We start from the raw sequence: 16,211 nt of genomic DNA on the forward strand, positions 1-16,211 counted from the left end.
TTTACAGGTTGTGAGAGAAAAAAATCCATTTTGTTCTTAAAGAAACCATCTTGTCCTATAACTGAATGATGTCATAGGGCTCAGCTAATACTGATAGGAGGGTTAATTTTACATTTCTACACACACCCCTGGGGCTCTTATTGGTGTATAGGTATTTCTTTGTTTGGGGTACTATATAAATTGGTCACATGATGTAATAAAGCAGAAACTTTCAATACACCACAAGGAGTGTGCGCTGCATTGATTTCCCAATTTACAGCTTGTGAGAGAATAAAATCCATTTTATTCTTATAGAAACTATCTTGTCTTATAACTGAATGATGTTATATGGCTCAGCTAATACTGATGGGCGGGGAAGTTCACATTTCTACACACACACCTGCAGCTCTTATTGGTGCATAGTTATTTCTTTGTTTGAGGTACTATATAAACTGGTCACATGATGTAATAAAGCAGAAACTTTCAGTACAGTACAAGGCGTATATGCTGCATTGATTTCCCAAGCGCTTGTAAAACAAATCTTATCGATTTGGAGTTCCAATGGCATAGAAGGAGTGTATTTCACGCACACAGGTCTGTGATTTTTTTTTGCAAAAAATTACAGACATGTGTGGGATCAAAATCGGCAATATGAAAAAAATTGGACAGCACTCAGGTGCCTTAAAGAAACACTGATGGAACTAGGACCAATTTTGTAATACAAGAACATTACTGACGTGTGAATGAGGCCTTATGATTGGTGCAGGGTCTGAGGGGCGGAGCATGACACCAAGGAGAAGATCCCTATCATGACCCACCCCTTTAAGCTCAGCTGTAACCATAGCACAGTATACCAGCTTCCCCTTTAGTGTTTCTTTACGTTGTGTATAACATACTTTAATACATAAAGGAAGAACAGGACGCACTTACAGCACAGATTTTTTCTTTGTTTCCTTCTGTCCGGGAGAGCAGGCAAGTTTGGCCACCATGAGGAACATAACTCCATTAATCTGAAACCAATCATGAAAAAATAGCATGTAATGAGACCCGGACAAGAGAGACAGACAGTAAGGATTATAGCAGAAAGATCACAGCAGCAGCAGAAGACTGTGTTGGCTTTGTAGGGGGCAGTGACCCCCTATAATCCATTCATGTGATTATACTAGTATAGATGCAGCTGAATTTGATAGGACGTGATGGTAGGATAACAATGAATCCCAGGGAGGTAGTGAAAGGAACAAGATTTGCAGCAGCGCAGAGTATTTCAGGAGATGAATGTGATGATCTTGCAGGATAATGGAGAATTAGATAAGAAAAGGAAGGTTACCCATAGCAGAAAAGCGGTACCTCCACAGCAGCAAAGTAGTAGAGTCATGGATAGACGCTCACCAGCAGCACAGAGTATTTCAGTAGTGGCCACTTTCCCAGTTTTGGTAACTTTATAGATTCTTGTTTCTCTTATTTTTGGAAATTTTGCTTTCATGGCTACAATACTTTACTGTTACCTGTATCAGTTTGTGAATTTGGAGAAAATCCTCCAATGTTTTCCTGTATAACTGCTGGTTTGCTGAATTTCCTGAATAAATTTATATCATGGAGATGAAATGAATGATGGGAGATGGAAAAAAATAATGCATCTGCTCCTCCTTTATTGGCTACTTGTAAAGGAGGAATATTCACCACAATGACGATAGCGACGGGTCCAGCAAAACTCCACACAAGTTTATCATGGATCGAGATCCAGCAGAAGTCAGGATTTCCATACCCTTCGGGGTCAAGCCCCACCGCCAAACCTGCAGGAAAATACACATATCATGATCTGTGCTACAAAATCTAGGGATCGATGGACAAATGTGACCCTGGTATCATAAGAAGCATACCTGTAATAATGGCTGGGACACCCCAACCAATGGCATGGTAAAACCTCATGGCTCCGTAGTTGACGTTCCTGACTTCTGTCTGCATGCGGTAAATATGGAGTCCGTCCACAAATAACCAGGCGAACGTGGACAGGAAGAAATAATGAAGCAGGATGGCGATCACGGTGCAAAGGAACTGAGAGAGAACAAAAAAAACCAGCATAATACATTAAAGGGAATCTGTCAGCAGGTTTTTGCTACGTCAACTAAGAGCAGCATAATGTAGGCAAAGAAGCCCTGAGTTCAATGATGTATCACTTAGATTAGTGGCTGCAGCCGTTCTGACACAGTGAAAGATTTTAGATTTTGTATGTAGCAGTGCTGGGAAAGCTGCCCCTGCCCTCACCAGGCTTTCAGTGTACATTTCCATTGATAGAAGCTGTTAATTACAGAAAGGGGCGAAATTGGACTACAACTCACATGCTGCTGAGACCCACTAATGATAAAGATAAGAGGCTTAAGCTAACATTGCAGGTAAATAAAAAAAGACTTTGAGATAACATGTACATTTCCACAGACAGAAGGTGCTAATCATAGAAAGGTGTGGAGACGGACTACAACTCACATGCTGCTGAGACCCACTAATGATAAAGATAAGAGGCTTAAGCTAATATTGCAAGTAAATAAGAAAAGACTGAGATAAAATTTGCATTTCCATAGACAGAAGCTGCTAATCACAGAAGTGGTGGAGTGGGAGGTCAAAGCTGGGTTTACACACTGCAACATCTCAAACGACATCGCTGTAACGTCACCGGTTTTGTGACGCAATAGCGATGTTGTTTGCGATGTTGCAGTGTGTGAAACCTATCAGCGACCCGGCCCCTGCTGTGAAGTTGTAATCGTTACAAATCGTTCAGGACCATTCCTAGGTCCTTTGTTTCCCGCTGTGCAGCATGAAGTTTCAGTGTGTGAAGACTTAGCAGCGACTTTGTTAGCAACTTCCCTTTCAAAAGGCTGCTTATCAATGTCCCCAACAACCAGCTAGGTCGCTCTGCAGGTCCGGATCGCTGTTGCGTTGTTGGCCAGGTTTGCCTGTTTGAACGCTCACCAGAGACTTAGCAGAGACTTAGGGAGGTCGCTATTGCGTCACCAAACCGGTGACCTTACAGCGATGTCCTTTGCGATGTTGCAGTGTGTAAACCCAGCTCAACTCATATGCTGCTGAGACCCACTAATGATAATGATAAGAGGCTTAAGCTAACATTGTTGGTAAACAAAAAAAAAAGACTGTGAGATAACAGACACAGTGCTGAAGTCTCTGTTAACTCTTGCAGCATGTTGTCTTCAGATTATATTGCTGTAAACTGCTGACACAGTCCTTTTAACTATGGTTTTTTATGTCAAGGGATGGAACAAGGGTTAGGAGTGCTCCAACCCACAAAGATGAGACTCTCATCTATCAAAACATATTCACAAAATATGCCACAAAAGTCAACAGTGGGAAATCAGACTAAAGGGCTATTCCAAAAAGAATAAAATAGGTGGTAACTACTAGATCGATGGTGGTCCGACTGTGGAGACCCCAATCGATCACTAGAATGTAGGAGCTGTGCCCCCATTTAATGGGGTGATGGCTGACTAGGCTATTGGATGTACAGGAAAGCTGCGTTCAGTAGCTGGGGATCAGCTCCTGAGCTCCGCCGATCAGTTCTGACCCTCACCGGTCCTTTCTCTTTCCAGAATACCCCTTCAGTATCTACTCTCTTACCTCATTTTCTGTGCTGTTGATGCCCAGTAGAAACACAAGCTCGGAGAAGAAAAGTGCAGAGGCGATATTAGAGTGGATCCCCCTCGTGTTGGATTTCACTCCCTTCAGAGACGTCAAGATCGCAAACGTAGACAGGAGAGCCGCCAGTGAGATGGACACACAGGTGTAAGAGACGATGGCCAAGGTCTCCAGGTCTCCCTCCAGTTGCTGTTTTATTGAAAGCGAGAAGGCATATATTATGCAATGGGTCAATGTACAGACTACAGAGAAAGGGTTTGGCCGAATAACGCTGCAAGATGAATGGTATATTGGTATTCAAGGCTACAGACTCATTGATGTCTATCTTATTACAGTAATAGAAAGCGTTCAATACATTTCTCACAATGGAGGATAATCAGAGAAGAAAGTAAAATGGTGTGATAACATAGAGCATACAAACATCACACAGCGAGCACCACCAGACTCAGAACCACTCGTGATGTTGCTATAACTATAGATACTGTGTTGCCCCGACAAAAAGACACTGTTTTATTGTGATGGTGGAATATGGGAGGTGGTGTATAATTTTGTGTAGGTTCGTATTTTAGGCATGGTGCTCGGTCCATTCTGTATACATTGTTCTGTTAAGTTAGGTTAATCACTCCCTGTCGGGCTTTTGTGCCTAAGTATGGAGGAGAGGGGCCTGGGATCCACCTAAACTCTCTGCTTACTTGGGAGATTATTCAGTCTGTCTGAGAACTTCAACAGACAAGAAAGAAGACTGATCCTCTGGGGGAGAAGCTGCAGCTACAGGCAGCAACCCAGAGAGCCGTTGAGAAACCCCGATTTCCCTGGAAAAGGACTGCTGAAGGATTGTGACTGATCCCAGGGACATTTCCCATTACTGGACTACTTTACCCTCTGTGTGGTGGATTATTTCATGGAGTTTCGGATTTTGCTTGGAATAAATGTTCTTTGGATTGTTCAATCATCTGTCGCTCTGTTGATTGTGTGATATCGGAGAAGGACCCATGACACACTGATATTTTTTTTGCCCTGAAAAATGCACAAGGGCATACTCTCGGGGAAACACAGTCGGGGGAAGGTTTATCCCTCAAAAATGGAGACCCCACATCCCAGGAGAATCATACTTACCAGACCCCGGGCGGGCGCTTCCAGCAGGTATGCTCCACACGGTCCTCCCCTGCTTCTGGCCGACACACTCACATACATAAGATTGTTCAAACACCGATACACACACATCAAATCGCACATACATCAAATCGCACACACATCAAATCACACACACACACATCAGATCGCACACACACTCACTACATCAAGTGATACCGATTGTTTCCGGCCGCCAGGGGAAGATGGGACGTAGTGTAATGAAAAGCCAGGACCTAAGGTGGAACATATTGATGTGTTCCACCACAGGTCCTTCATACATTCTACTACAGGTCCTTGCGCTCTACTGCACTGCGTGCCAAGTTCCCCTGTCGGACAAAAGCAATCGATATCGCTGGATGTGGTGAGTATGTTGTGCGATTTTGTGTACAATCTGATGTGTGTGCGCGATCTGATGTGTGTGCGCGATCTGATGTGTGTGCGCGATCTGATGTGTGTGTGATCTGATGTGTGTGATCTAATGTGTGTGTGTGATCTGATGTATGTATGTGTGTGTGTGTGTGTGATCTGATGTGTGTGCGATCTGATGTGTGTGTGTGTGTGATCTGATGTGTGCGTGTGTGTGTGATCTGATGTGTGTGGTTGTGCAATCTGATGTGTGTGTGCGATCTGATTTGTATGCGTTACACTGCAGGTCCCCCTTTTCGGTGCCTGGTGGGTATGATAGTATGGTCTTATTTCTCCTTTCCTCTCTCTTTTGGGGGTGTCTGCTTTCTATAATGAGCTGTCCTGCAGTATTCTCTAACTTTTTTAGCTGCATGGACAATTCATTTTTTTTTTTTTTAATTTATTTATTAAATAACAGTAATATATCAGGTAAGCAATGAAAACAGATATACTATATGGTTACAGAATTATGGTAGGGTTGAACATTAGTGAAGCACATATTCCAAATACCTGCGATGTAAAGTCACCTGAGTAAAATATAAAGAACAAGAGGAACAACAAACATAACATAGACACTTCATTATTGAACCGCCACTAGGGTTTATTTTTGGGTTAGGGCTTATATTTAAGCCTTCCGATGAAAATGCTGAAAATTCCTGCTAGGGCTTTTTTCGGAGTAGGTCTTATTTTTGGAAAACCACGGTAATAGCAGGGCATGCTGAGACATATAGTTCCCACACCGCTGCAGACCATATGGTTGGTAGACATTTGGCAATCGAATCTACTAATTTTCTTATTCTGGGGTAGAGCGAGGTTATATTCATAAAGGGATTATAACTGTCATATATGATAAAAAGCATCAGTAGAGTCATATTAAAAAACATTCAGCACATTTACCTCTCGATGGGATCCATCCATAAGGACGCCAAAACTGCCAAACTGGGAGCACTGGCAGCGCACGTGTGTAGTGTTCCTGAACACCAGCTCACAGTCCTTCGCTGTCCAGCTCCCTGGATGGTCGACTCTGAAAGTGTAAAAGAAATGTGATCAATAAATCTAATAAAAAATGTCCGCACTCCCATTTCAAAAATGTGAAAAAATAATATTAAATTCTAAGCCCATGAACACAATGTTTCAGCTCTGGAAATGAGTTGTGTGGCAAAACTGAACATTGTTTACATGGGCTTGGGTTAAATACATTTTTTTCATATTTTTTACCCAATTTGTGACCCAATGTAGATTGTATATAGAGGAGGTGACATACTGGGTCGTGTGATTCCACTGTACACAGACGGGTTTGCTTCTGTTCACTGTCTCCAGCAGTTGAAAGTCTATTATCAGCGATCCCTCCAGATCCCCATGGATAAAGGTCTGGTCTCTGAGAACGGATACACTTACGATGGGGGTATTTATCACCGGATTCTTGTGGATCCTTAAAAAAACATACACAATCTTTGTACGCCATCTATCATACGACTTGCCTGATTTATTGAAACTAGAACGCCTATCATTTCGGATCTGCCTGAGGTTGTAGTTCTGCAACATCTACCAATAGAGTGTATCGACAATAGCTATCCTAAAGAAAAAAGGCCCTCACCGGAGATGCTGTGCAAGGGTAGTTTATTCCCACTTCGGGTTACATGTGAAGGCTTGTGAGGGAGGGGAAGCACATAGCACGGTGAACGACGGCCGTTTCGCGCCTGTACACAACGCTTGAATGAGTGGACGCGAAACGGCCGTCGTTCACCGTGCTATGTGCTTCCCCTCCCTCACAAGCCTTCACATGTAACCCAAAGTGGGAATAAACTACCCTTGCACAGCATCTCTGGTGAGTGCCTTTTTTATTTTGGATATCTATTGTCGACATATTTTTCTGCTAAATGTGCACCATGGATGGCTGGTTCCTTTTGATGCCAAATAGCGATTAGTTTTAAAGCTATTCATGCTTACCTTATTCCGATGTTGAAAAGATTTAAAGATGCAGGACGAGTAAAGCGAGCTTTACACACAGCGACATCGCTAGCGATGTCGCTGGTGAAAGCACCCGACCCGTCGGTTGTGCGTCACGGGCAAATCGCTGCCCGTGGCGCACAACATCGCTTACACCCGTCACACATACTTACTGTACCTGCCTAGCGACGTTGCTGTGGTCGGCGAACCGCCTCCTTTCTAAGGGGGTGATTCGTGTGGCGTCACATCGGCGTCACTAAGCGGCCGCCCAATAGAAGCGGAGGGGCGGGATGAGCGGCCGGAATATCCCGCCCACCTCCTTCCTTCCTCATTGCGGACGGCTGCAGGTACGGTGATGTTCCTCGTTCCTGCGGTGTCACACATAGCGATGTGTGCTGCCGCAGGAACGATGAACAACCTGCGTCCTGCAACAGCAACGATTATCCGGAAAAGAACGACGTGTCAATAATCAATGATTAGGTAAGTTTGATCGTTAATGGTCGTTCCTGCGTTTCACACGCAACGACGTCGCTAACGAGGCCGGATGTGTGTCACGAATTCTGTGACTCCAACGACATCTCGTTAGCGATGTTGTTGCGTGTAAAGCCCCCTTTACTCTCAGGTTTGTCTGAATAGGTGCCCAGCTTTTCCTACTATAGACTTACTCATAGAATGCATGCTGCTGATTTCTAGTGTTAAAGAGTTTGCAAGAAATCTATAAAAAGTTGAACAATCTAGGAAGGATAGAGTTAAAGAAGACGCCAATGGGGGGGGCTCACCTGAGACTTCTTCTCTCCGTGTTGTAATGTGCTGGTAATAGGTCGCCCAGGGTGCGGTAAACGAGGAGAACGAGTATGGTCGGCGCAGGTTCTGGTTCGGGGATGACTCTTTTTGGTGGGGGTGCAGATGTGGTTACGTTGGTTTCAGGGCTGGTTGGAGATGGCACAACTGTGGGTGGCGCTAAAAAAATAGTGGTCACATTAGTTGTCACCCAGGATTCCCAAGAAACAAAACATTTACAGTATGTTGTCGACAGATCTTCTTTATGGTTATGGACTGATATATCAAAATTGGACAATAGCAAAAAAACCACAGCTTCCATTTTTCCAGTGCGTTTTAAGAAATAAAAGCTGAGCTCTGATTGGTTACTTGAGACATCAATAACAGTTTTTTGTTAGTAGAGTGAAAACCTGCACCAATCTAATTACAGTGGAACCTTGGATTACGAGTAACCCAGTTTGCGAGCGTTTTGCAAAACGAGCAATGCTTTTTACAAATTTGTAACTTGGTTTACGAGCAAGAATTCGCAATACGAGCAAATTTTCACCACGTACACTTCCAATTCTTTCCTTTCACCATGTTCTGACCCGCTCTGACTGCTTCTTGTGGCCCGAAGGCACATGGACAAGCAGGTAACGATCGCAGCCAGTGCAGGGTCCGCCGCAGTCAGCGCTTTATTTCAGATGAACGTTTTGCTGGCGTTGCGCAGAGTCAAGTTCTCTCTGCACAACTATTCCCAATGGCAGCCGCCGGCCAATCAGAGGCAAGCAGCTGACGTGTCAGCTGCCTGCCTCTGATTGTCCGGCGGCTGCCATTGCACTAATTGTGCAGAGACAGTTTGACTCTGTCCATTGCTGGCAAAATATTCATCTGCATCAGAGATGAAGTGCTGACAGTGGCAGCCCTTGCACCAACTGGACCGTTACTGGGTCAAGAAGCAGGGAAGAGGATGCCGAGGGAACGGAGGACAGGTGAGAAGAATGTTTTTTGTGTGTGTTTCTGTGTGTGTGAGAAAAATGGCACAATAGGGGACCAGGATGGGCCATTGCTACAAGAAGAGGACCTGCATGGGCACATTAGTAAAAGGGGACATTGATAGGCACATTAATAAAAGGGGAGGAGGATGGACACATTATTACAGAATGGGGACAAGGAAGGGGCACATTACTACAGGATGGGACAGGATGGGAACAAGGATGGGGTAGTAAATATTTTTGGGTTGTGGAACAAATTGTCTGCGTTTCAATTATTTCCTATGGGAAAATTTGCTTTGATGTTAGAGTAACTTGGTTTAAGACCACACTCCCAAAATGAATCATGCTCGTAATCCAAGGTTCCATTGAACTTCTTTCAATTTCAAGTACCCCTCTAAAAATCACAGCAGAATATTCTATAATGCCGGTTTTTAAAGACCGTATATACATAGAGTTGCACTTTACCTTTTGGTTTGGGCGACTCAAGGGCCGAGGCTGGCAGCTCCACATGAGTGTGAGGATCCCAGGAAATCTGTCCCCGAAAAAGACTGCTGTGATACCTGGGAAAATGTCTTCTCGGCGTGATCTGATTATCCACTCGCTCGATATTAACAACTGTCACAAGGAAAGGAAGACGCAGAGTCTCAGGAGCTGCTCTGTACAATCTGCTTGAGTCGTGATGAATGTCTAGCAATAATTGTAAACCCGCAGTATCTCCAGACAACGGAGCTGGGAGCGAGCGGCCAAGAATCCAAACTAATCACATGTAATTCACATTTCTACCTCCTCTAAGCGCACGGCTACAAAAGTGTCAGATGCGCTGACGTTCACGCCACTTGGCAGGGTCCTCAGGCGTCAGCGATTCGGGCACAGGCACCTTCCTGCCAGGCGGCAACGGACTTAATGAACTTTCTTATTGAGTTGCTGCACAAATTATATCATCTCTCAAAAATGTTAGTAAAAGGTCAGCTACACGGGCACGGATTCTCACTGATAACAATGAAGGAAACTGTACCCAATTATTCACCAATTACTCATAGGGTGTATGCCGAAAAGTTAAAGAAAAGTTTCTACCAACACTTGAACAAGAAGAGAATCCTTTCTGGTTCTCCTCTAGAACATGCAGCTGTTTTTAAAGGGGGTCATCTAGTTTCATAAAAAGTCAGTGCATTACATGGATAGCTCACTGATATCAATGAGAGGTATGCAATGTAAGGTGGCGCTGCAGGAAATAAGAAAAGCCGCCCGGTTCGCCAACAAATTATAGTAGATCTCTGGGAGTCACAGCAGCGTGATATTTTGGTTTGCTTCTCATGGGAGAACCTGTAATATTGATTTGTAAAATGCCACCTTTAAGGAGAATTCCCAGAATTGAAAGGTTATTCCCTATCGATAAGATTGAAGATAAAGAGAATTTTGTTTACTTACCGTAAATTCTTTTTCTTATAGTTCCGTATTGGGAGACCCAGACCATGGGTGTTTAGCTTCTGCCTCCGGAGGACACACAAAGTACTACACTTAAAAGTGTAGCTCCTCCCTCTGAGCTTATACACCCCCTGGAGAACCAGATCTAGCCAGTTTAGTGCAAAAGCTGAAGGAGAATAGCCACCCACAAGTAAAACAGAGTAAGAACCGGAACAACCGGAGACTCTGTCCACGACAACAGCCGGTGATAACACGCGGAACAAGAAATTGCCAACAGGCAACAGGGAGGGAGCTGGGTCTCCCAATACGGAACTATAAGAAAAAGAATTTACGGTAAGTAAACAAAATTCTCTTTTTCTTTATCGTTCCTATGGGAGACCCAGACCATGGGATGTCTCAAAGCAGTCCATGGGTGGGAAATAAACAGAAAAACTAAGAAGTAGGCGGAGCCTAACTTCACAAATGGGCGACAGCCGCCTGAAGGATGCGTCTGCCCAAGCTCGCATCTGCCGAAGCATGAGCATGCACTTGGTAGTGCTTCGAAAAGGTATGCAGGCTAGTCCAAGTGGCAGCCTGACAGACTTGCTGAGCCGTAGCCTGGTGCCTGAAAGCCCAAGAGGCACCGACAGCTCTGGTTGAATGTGCCTTGATCCCCGGCGGGGGAGGCACCTGAGTGCACTGGTAGGCGTCCGAAATGGTCGACCTAATCCAACGGGCTAAGGTCGGCTTAGAAGCAGAGAGGCCCTTGCGCCGGCCTGTGGTTAGCACAAAAAGAGAAGTGCACCGCCTAAGAGCAGCGGTGCGAGACACATAGATCTGGAGAGCACGCACCAGATCCAGAGTATGCAACGCTTTTTCAAAGCGATGAACAGGAGCCGGACAAAAGGAAGGTAGGGTAATGTCCTGGTTAAGGTGGAAAGGAGAGACCACCTTAGGAAGAAAGTCCGGAGTCAGACGGAGAACCACCTTGTCTTGATGAAATTCCAAAAAAGGTGACTCCGAGGAGAGCGCAGCCAAATCAGAGACTCTCCTGAGGGAAGTTATGGCCACCAGAAAGGCCACTTTCTGTGAAAGATGAAACAAAGAAACCTCCCTAAGGGGCTCAAAGGGGAGTTTCTGCAAAACCATGAGAACCAAATTAAGGTCCCAGGGATCTAAGGGCCGCCGGTAAGGCGGAATGATGTGAGACGCGCCTTGCATGAAGGTGCGGACCTGAGCCAGCCGAGCGAGACGCCGCTGGAACAGCACTGATAGAGCTGAGACTTGTCCCTTGAGAGAGTTGAGGGACAGTCCTAGCTGCAGACCGGACTGTAGAAAGGACAGAAGGGTCGGCAAGGAGAATGGCCAAGGAGGATGGCCGGAAGAGCGACACCAGGACAGGAAAATTTTCCAAGTTCTGTGATAGATCTTGGCGGAGGAAGACTTACGGGCCCGAGTCATAGTGGAGATGACTTCAGGAGGAATACCAGAAGCCGTCAAGATCCAGGACTCAAGAGCCACGCCGTCAATTTGAGAGCCGCAGAATTCAGGCGGAAAAACGGACCTTGCGAGAGAAGGTCTGAACGGTCCGGGAGATGCCACGGCACCTCTACGGACAGATGGAGCAGGTCTGGGTACCAAGCTCGCCTGGGCCAGTCCGGTGCAATGAGGATGACTCGACGACCCTCCATTCTGATCTTGCGCAGGACTCTGGGCAAGAGAGCTAGAGGGGGAAACACGTAGGACAGACGAAACTGGGACCAGTCTTGAACCAGAGCGTCCGCGGCGAAGGCCTGAGGATCGTGGGAGCGAGCCACGTAAACCGGAACTTTGTTGTTGTCACGGGATGCCATTAGATCCACGTCCGGAGTGCCCCACTTGCGGCAGATTGACTGAAACACTGCCGGGTGCAGGGACCACTCGCCACCGTCCACGGATTGACGGCTGAGATAATCTGCCTCCCAGTTTTCTACGCCTATGGTGGACGGATATGGTGGACTTGGAGTCCTCCGCCCATTGAAGAATGCGTTGGACCTCCAACATTGCCAGGCGGCTGCGTGTCCCGCCTTGGTGATTGATGTAGGCAACCGCTGTCGCGTTGTCTGACTGGACTCGAATGTGCCTGCCCGCCAACAGGTGGTGAAAGGCTAGGAGAGCTAGAAGCACAGCTCTGGTTTCCAGCACATTGATTGAAAGGGCTGACTCGGACGGAGTCCAAGTGCCCTGTGCTCTGTGGTGGAGATATACCGCTCCCCAGCCGGAAAGGCTGGCATCCGTGGTGAGAATCACCCAGGACGGGGCCAGGAAGGAGCGCCCCTGGGACAGAGAGAGGGGCCGAAGCCACCACTGAAGAGAGCTCCTGGTCTGTGGCGACAGAGCCACAAACCTGTGCAAGGAGGAAGGCCGCTTGTCCCAACAGCGGAGAATGTCCAGCTGCAGGGGGCGCAGATGGAACTGGGCAAAGGGAACAGCCTCCATGGACGCCACCATTTGACCCAGCACCTGCATCAAGCGCCTGAGGGAATAACGGCGGGGTCTCAGCAGAGAGCGCACCGCCAGTTGGAGGGACTGCTGTTTGACTAATGGCAACTTCACAAGTGCCGGCAAAGTCTCGAACTGCATCCTTAGGTACGTGAGACTCTGGGTCGGAGTCAGAGTGGATTTGGGAAGATTGACAATCCACCCGAATTGGGCTAGAGTGGCGAGAGTGAGCGAGACACTCCGCTGACAGTCCACGCTGGATGACACCTTGACTAGAAGGTCGTCCAGGTAAGGAATCACTGCCAACCCCTGTAGGTGCAGGACCGCAATCACTGCTGCCATGACCTTGGTGAATACCCGAGGAGCTGTGGCCAACCCGAAAGGAAGAGCCACAAATTGGAAATGATCTTCTCCGATTGCAAAACGTAGCCAACGCTGGTGAGAAACTGCAATTGGCACATGCAGATAGGCATCTCTTGGACGCCAGGAAATCTCCTTGGGTCATTGAGGCAATGACTGATCGCAGAGACTCCATGCGAAAGTGCCGCACCTGAACATGCTTGTTGAGAAGCTTGAGATCCAGGATGGGCCGGAAGGAACCGTCCTTTTTGGGAACTAGGAAGAGATTTGAGTAGAAACCTCTGAACCGTTCCCGAGTGGGAACTGGTACAATCACTCCGCTTGCCTGCAGGGATGCCACGGCCTGTGAGAAGGCGGCGGCCTTGGAGCAGGGGGGAGTTGAGAGAAAAAATCTGTTTGGCGGGCTGGAAGAGAATTCTATCCTGTAGCCGTGGGAGATGATATCCTTTACCCACTGATCGGAGACGTGTTGAAACCACGCGTCACCAAAGTGGGAGAGCCTGCCACCGACTAAGGACGTTGCTGGCGCGGACAGATAGTCACGAGGAGGCTGCCTTAGCGGCAGCACCTCCTGCGGTCTTCTGTGGACGCGCTTTTGGGCGCCAGTTGGATTTCTGGTCCTTGGCTGAGCTAGTGTACGAGGCCGAGGGCTTAGAGGACGACCAGTTGGAGGAACGAAAGGAACGAAACCTCGACTGATTCCTACCCTGGACAGGTTTCCTGGTTTTGGTTTGTGGCATGGAAGTACTCTTCCCGCCAGTAGCTTCCTTAATAATTTCATCCAGCTGTTCACCGAACAGCCGGGACCCAGCAAAAGGGAGCCCCGCAAGGTACTTCTTTGAAGAAGCATCTGCCTTCCACTCTCGAAACCACAAGATCCTGCGGATAGCGAGGGAATTAGCCGAAGCCACCGCAGTGCGGTGAGAAGCCTCCAGCATGGCAGACATGGCATAGGATGAAACAGCTGAAGCTTGGGAAGTTAAGGGAACCAATTCGGGCATAGATTCCCTGGTGAGGGAATGCATCCCCTCCAGAGAAGCAGAGATGGCTTTGAGAGCCCACACTGCTGCAAAAGTCGGGGAAAACGAGGCCCCCGCCGCTTCATATACGGATTTGGCCAGAAGGTCAATCTGGCGGTCAGTGGAATCCTTAAGGGAGGTGCCATCAGCCACCGACACAACGGTCCGGGCTGAGAGCCTAGACACCGGAGGGTCTACCTTTGGGGAATGAGCCCACTCCTTGACCACCTCAGGTGGAAATGGAAACCGGTCATCAGAACCACGCTTTGGAAAGCGTTTGTCAGGACAGGCTCCAGGCTTGGTCACAGCGGCCTGAAAACTGGAGTGGTTAAAGAACACACTCTTTGCTCTCTTAGGCGAGGTAAACTGGTGCTTTTCTGCCAGAGAGGGTTGCTCCTCTGATACTGGCGGATTGAGATCCAGTACAGAATTAATGGAAGCAATCAAATCACTAACATCCGAGTCACTTTCGGACAGATCAATGGGGTACATGGAGGTAGCCTCCGAGCCCCCTGTAAAGGCATTCTCCTCATCCTGCGAGTCAGCTCCTGAATCAGAGCCGCGGGACGAGGAAGGAGAGGGAACCCTGCGTCTCTTCTTAGGAGGACGGGGTCTGGGACCAGATGAATCCTCTGTGAGCTCCGCTCCTGAGAGACCCCTAGCAGCAGAGGCACCCTGCGACGGGGGCTGATGCATGTTCAGCAAAGTCCTGGACAGAAGTCCCATGGAGTCAGCAAAAGACTGGGAGATAGACCTAGAAAAGGATTCTACCCAAGCCGGGGTTTCAGCCACAGGAGCAGGAGCAGCCTGAGAGACCACTGGGGGTGAGACTCCAGGCTGAGGCACCGCCAGGTTAGAGCAGGCATCACAATGTGGGAATATGCTCGGTTCAGGCAGCAGGAGCTTACATGCAGTGCATACTGAATACAGCTTTGGAGCCTTGCTCCTTGTGTGAGACATGCTGCTGGAGTGGGGGCTCTGCCAGAGAATGAACCCCAGAGAGTATAAACAGAGGTCCACAACCGGAGACCGGTTGTGGCTTACCGGACCGCTGGAGCGGTGTTGTGTGCCCTCCAGATCCCGAAGCCTGGACCCCCAAGCACAGCACCTCAGCAGAGATGCTGCAGACCAGCGCTGCAATGTGACTGATCGCAGAGAGAACGCTGAAAAAATGGCCGCCGGAGCGAAGGGAGGGGGCGGGACTTGCTTGAGGAGCGGGATCTGGAGGGCCATAGAGACCTACAGGGGAGGGGGACACACACTGCAGTGGGGAGTGTCCCTCCCCTGTGCCGAACAGCCGCCGGGCGGAGCCGAGCCTGTCCCTCTGCATGAGTGACATGCAAGGGTAGTGAAACCGAAACTAGGCCTCCGGTGGAGCCGGGGCCTAAATTTGAGCGGCGCGGCCGGCGCGCAGGCACCATCGGCGCGGTTCTCAGGCGACAGCTAGAGAACCCGCCGGAAATGTCAAAAAACACAATAAGCACACTCTCCCACAACAATAATGTACAGGGACCCCCAATATATAAACGTCTCAGGTACTTAGCTTGCTGAGACGCAGGGCCAAGTCCCTGTGGATGAGTGCTCCAGTCCAGCAGGGTCCTGAAGGGCTGCGGATGGAGACCGGTCTCCTGCCAAGCATGGAGACTGTGCTGGCTCCCACTTCAAGCCAGAGCCCAGGAGGGATGGTGAAGGAGCACGGCATGTAAGGCTCCAGCCTAGGAATCAACCAATCGGCTAGCGATGTTGCAGCGTGCAAAGTACCCCTTAGTCTATGAGACTCAGAAGGAGGCTTTCTTGCCTTGTTCCGAATCTCAGACTTACATTGAAAAGTTGACAGAATCTCTGATTTTCTGCAGGTCACCAATGCGGTAACATGAACCCAGAGTGGACCGGAGAGCCTCTAAAAAAAAGGCAGAAGACTGACGAGTATGTTACTGCACTCACATACAAATTACTGCTAACAAAATAAAATCACAGAAGTGGTCCTTTAATTCTATAAATGCAATGTTAAATCAGAGGGAGAGAAAAAAAAACCAATGGGACTATAGAAAATGTCCATTACATCTCCGAATATGTCACA

General features: G+C 47.8%; 1 protein-coding gene across 2 annotated transcripts in view; it reads right to left on the reverse strand.

The window, feature by feature from the left end:
- CELSR3 (cadherin EGF LAG seven-pass G-type receptor 3) overlaps positions 1–16,211 on the reverse strand; it is a 192,358-nt gene that overhangs the window by 20,132 nt on the left and 156,015 nt on the right. For both annotated transcript variants that reach the window (XM_075321490.1, XM_075321489.1), the window contains 8 exons: positions 9,333–9,482; positions 7,893–8,073; positions 6,428–6,595; positions 6,061–6,187; positions 3,607–3,813; positions 1,860–2,034; positions 1,660–1,772; positions 910–989 (listed from right to left, as the gene is read on the reverse strand). In XM_075321490.1, coding sequence (XP_075177605.1) covers positions 910–989; positions 1,660–1,772; positions 1,860–2,034; positions 3,607–3,813; positions 6,061–6,187; positions 6,428–6,595; positions 7,893–8,073; positions 9,333–9,482 — 1,201 coding nt within the window. The remainder of the gene's footprint in view (positions 1–909; positions 990–1,659; positions 1,773–1,859; positions 2,035–3,606; positions 3,814–6,060; positions 6,188–6,427; positions 6,596–7,892; positions 8,074–9,332; positions 9,483–16,211) is intronic.

The sequence above is a fragment of the Anomaloglossus baeobatrachus genome, chromosome 8 (genome assembly GCF_048569485.1).
Source record: "Anomaloglossus baeobatrachus isolate aAnoBae1 chromosome 8, aAnoBae1.hap1, whole genome shotgun sequence".
Taxonomy (NCBI): Eukaryota; Metazoa; Chordata; class Amphibia; order Anura; family Aromobatidae; genus Anomaloglossus; species Anomaloglossus baeobatrachus.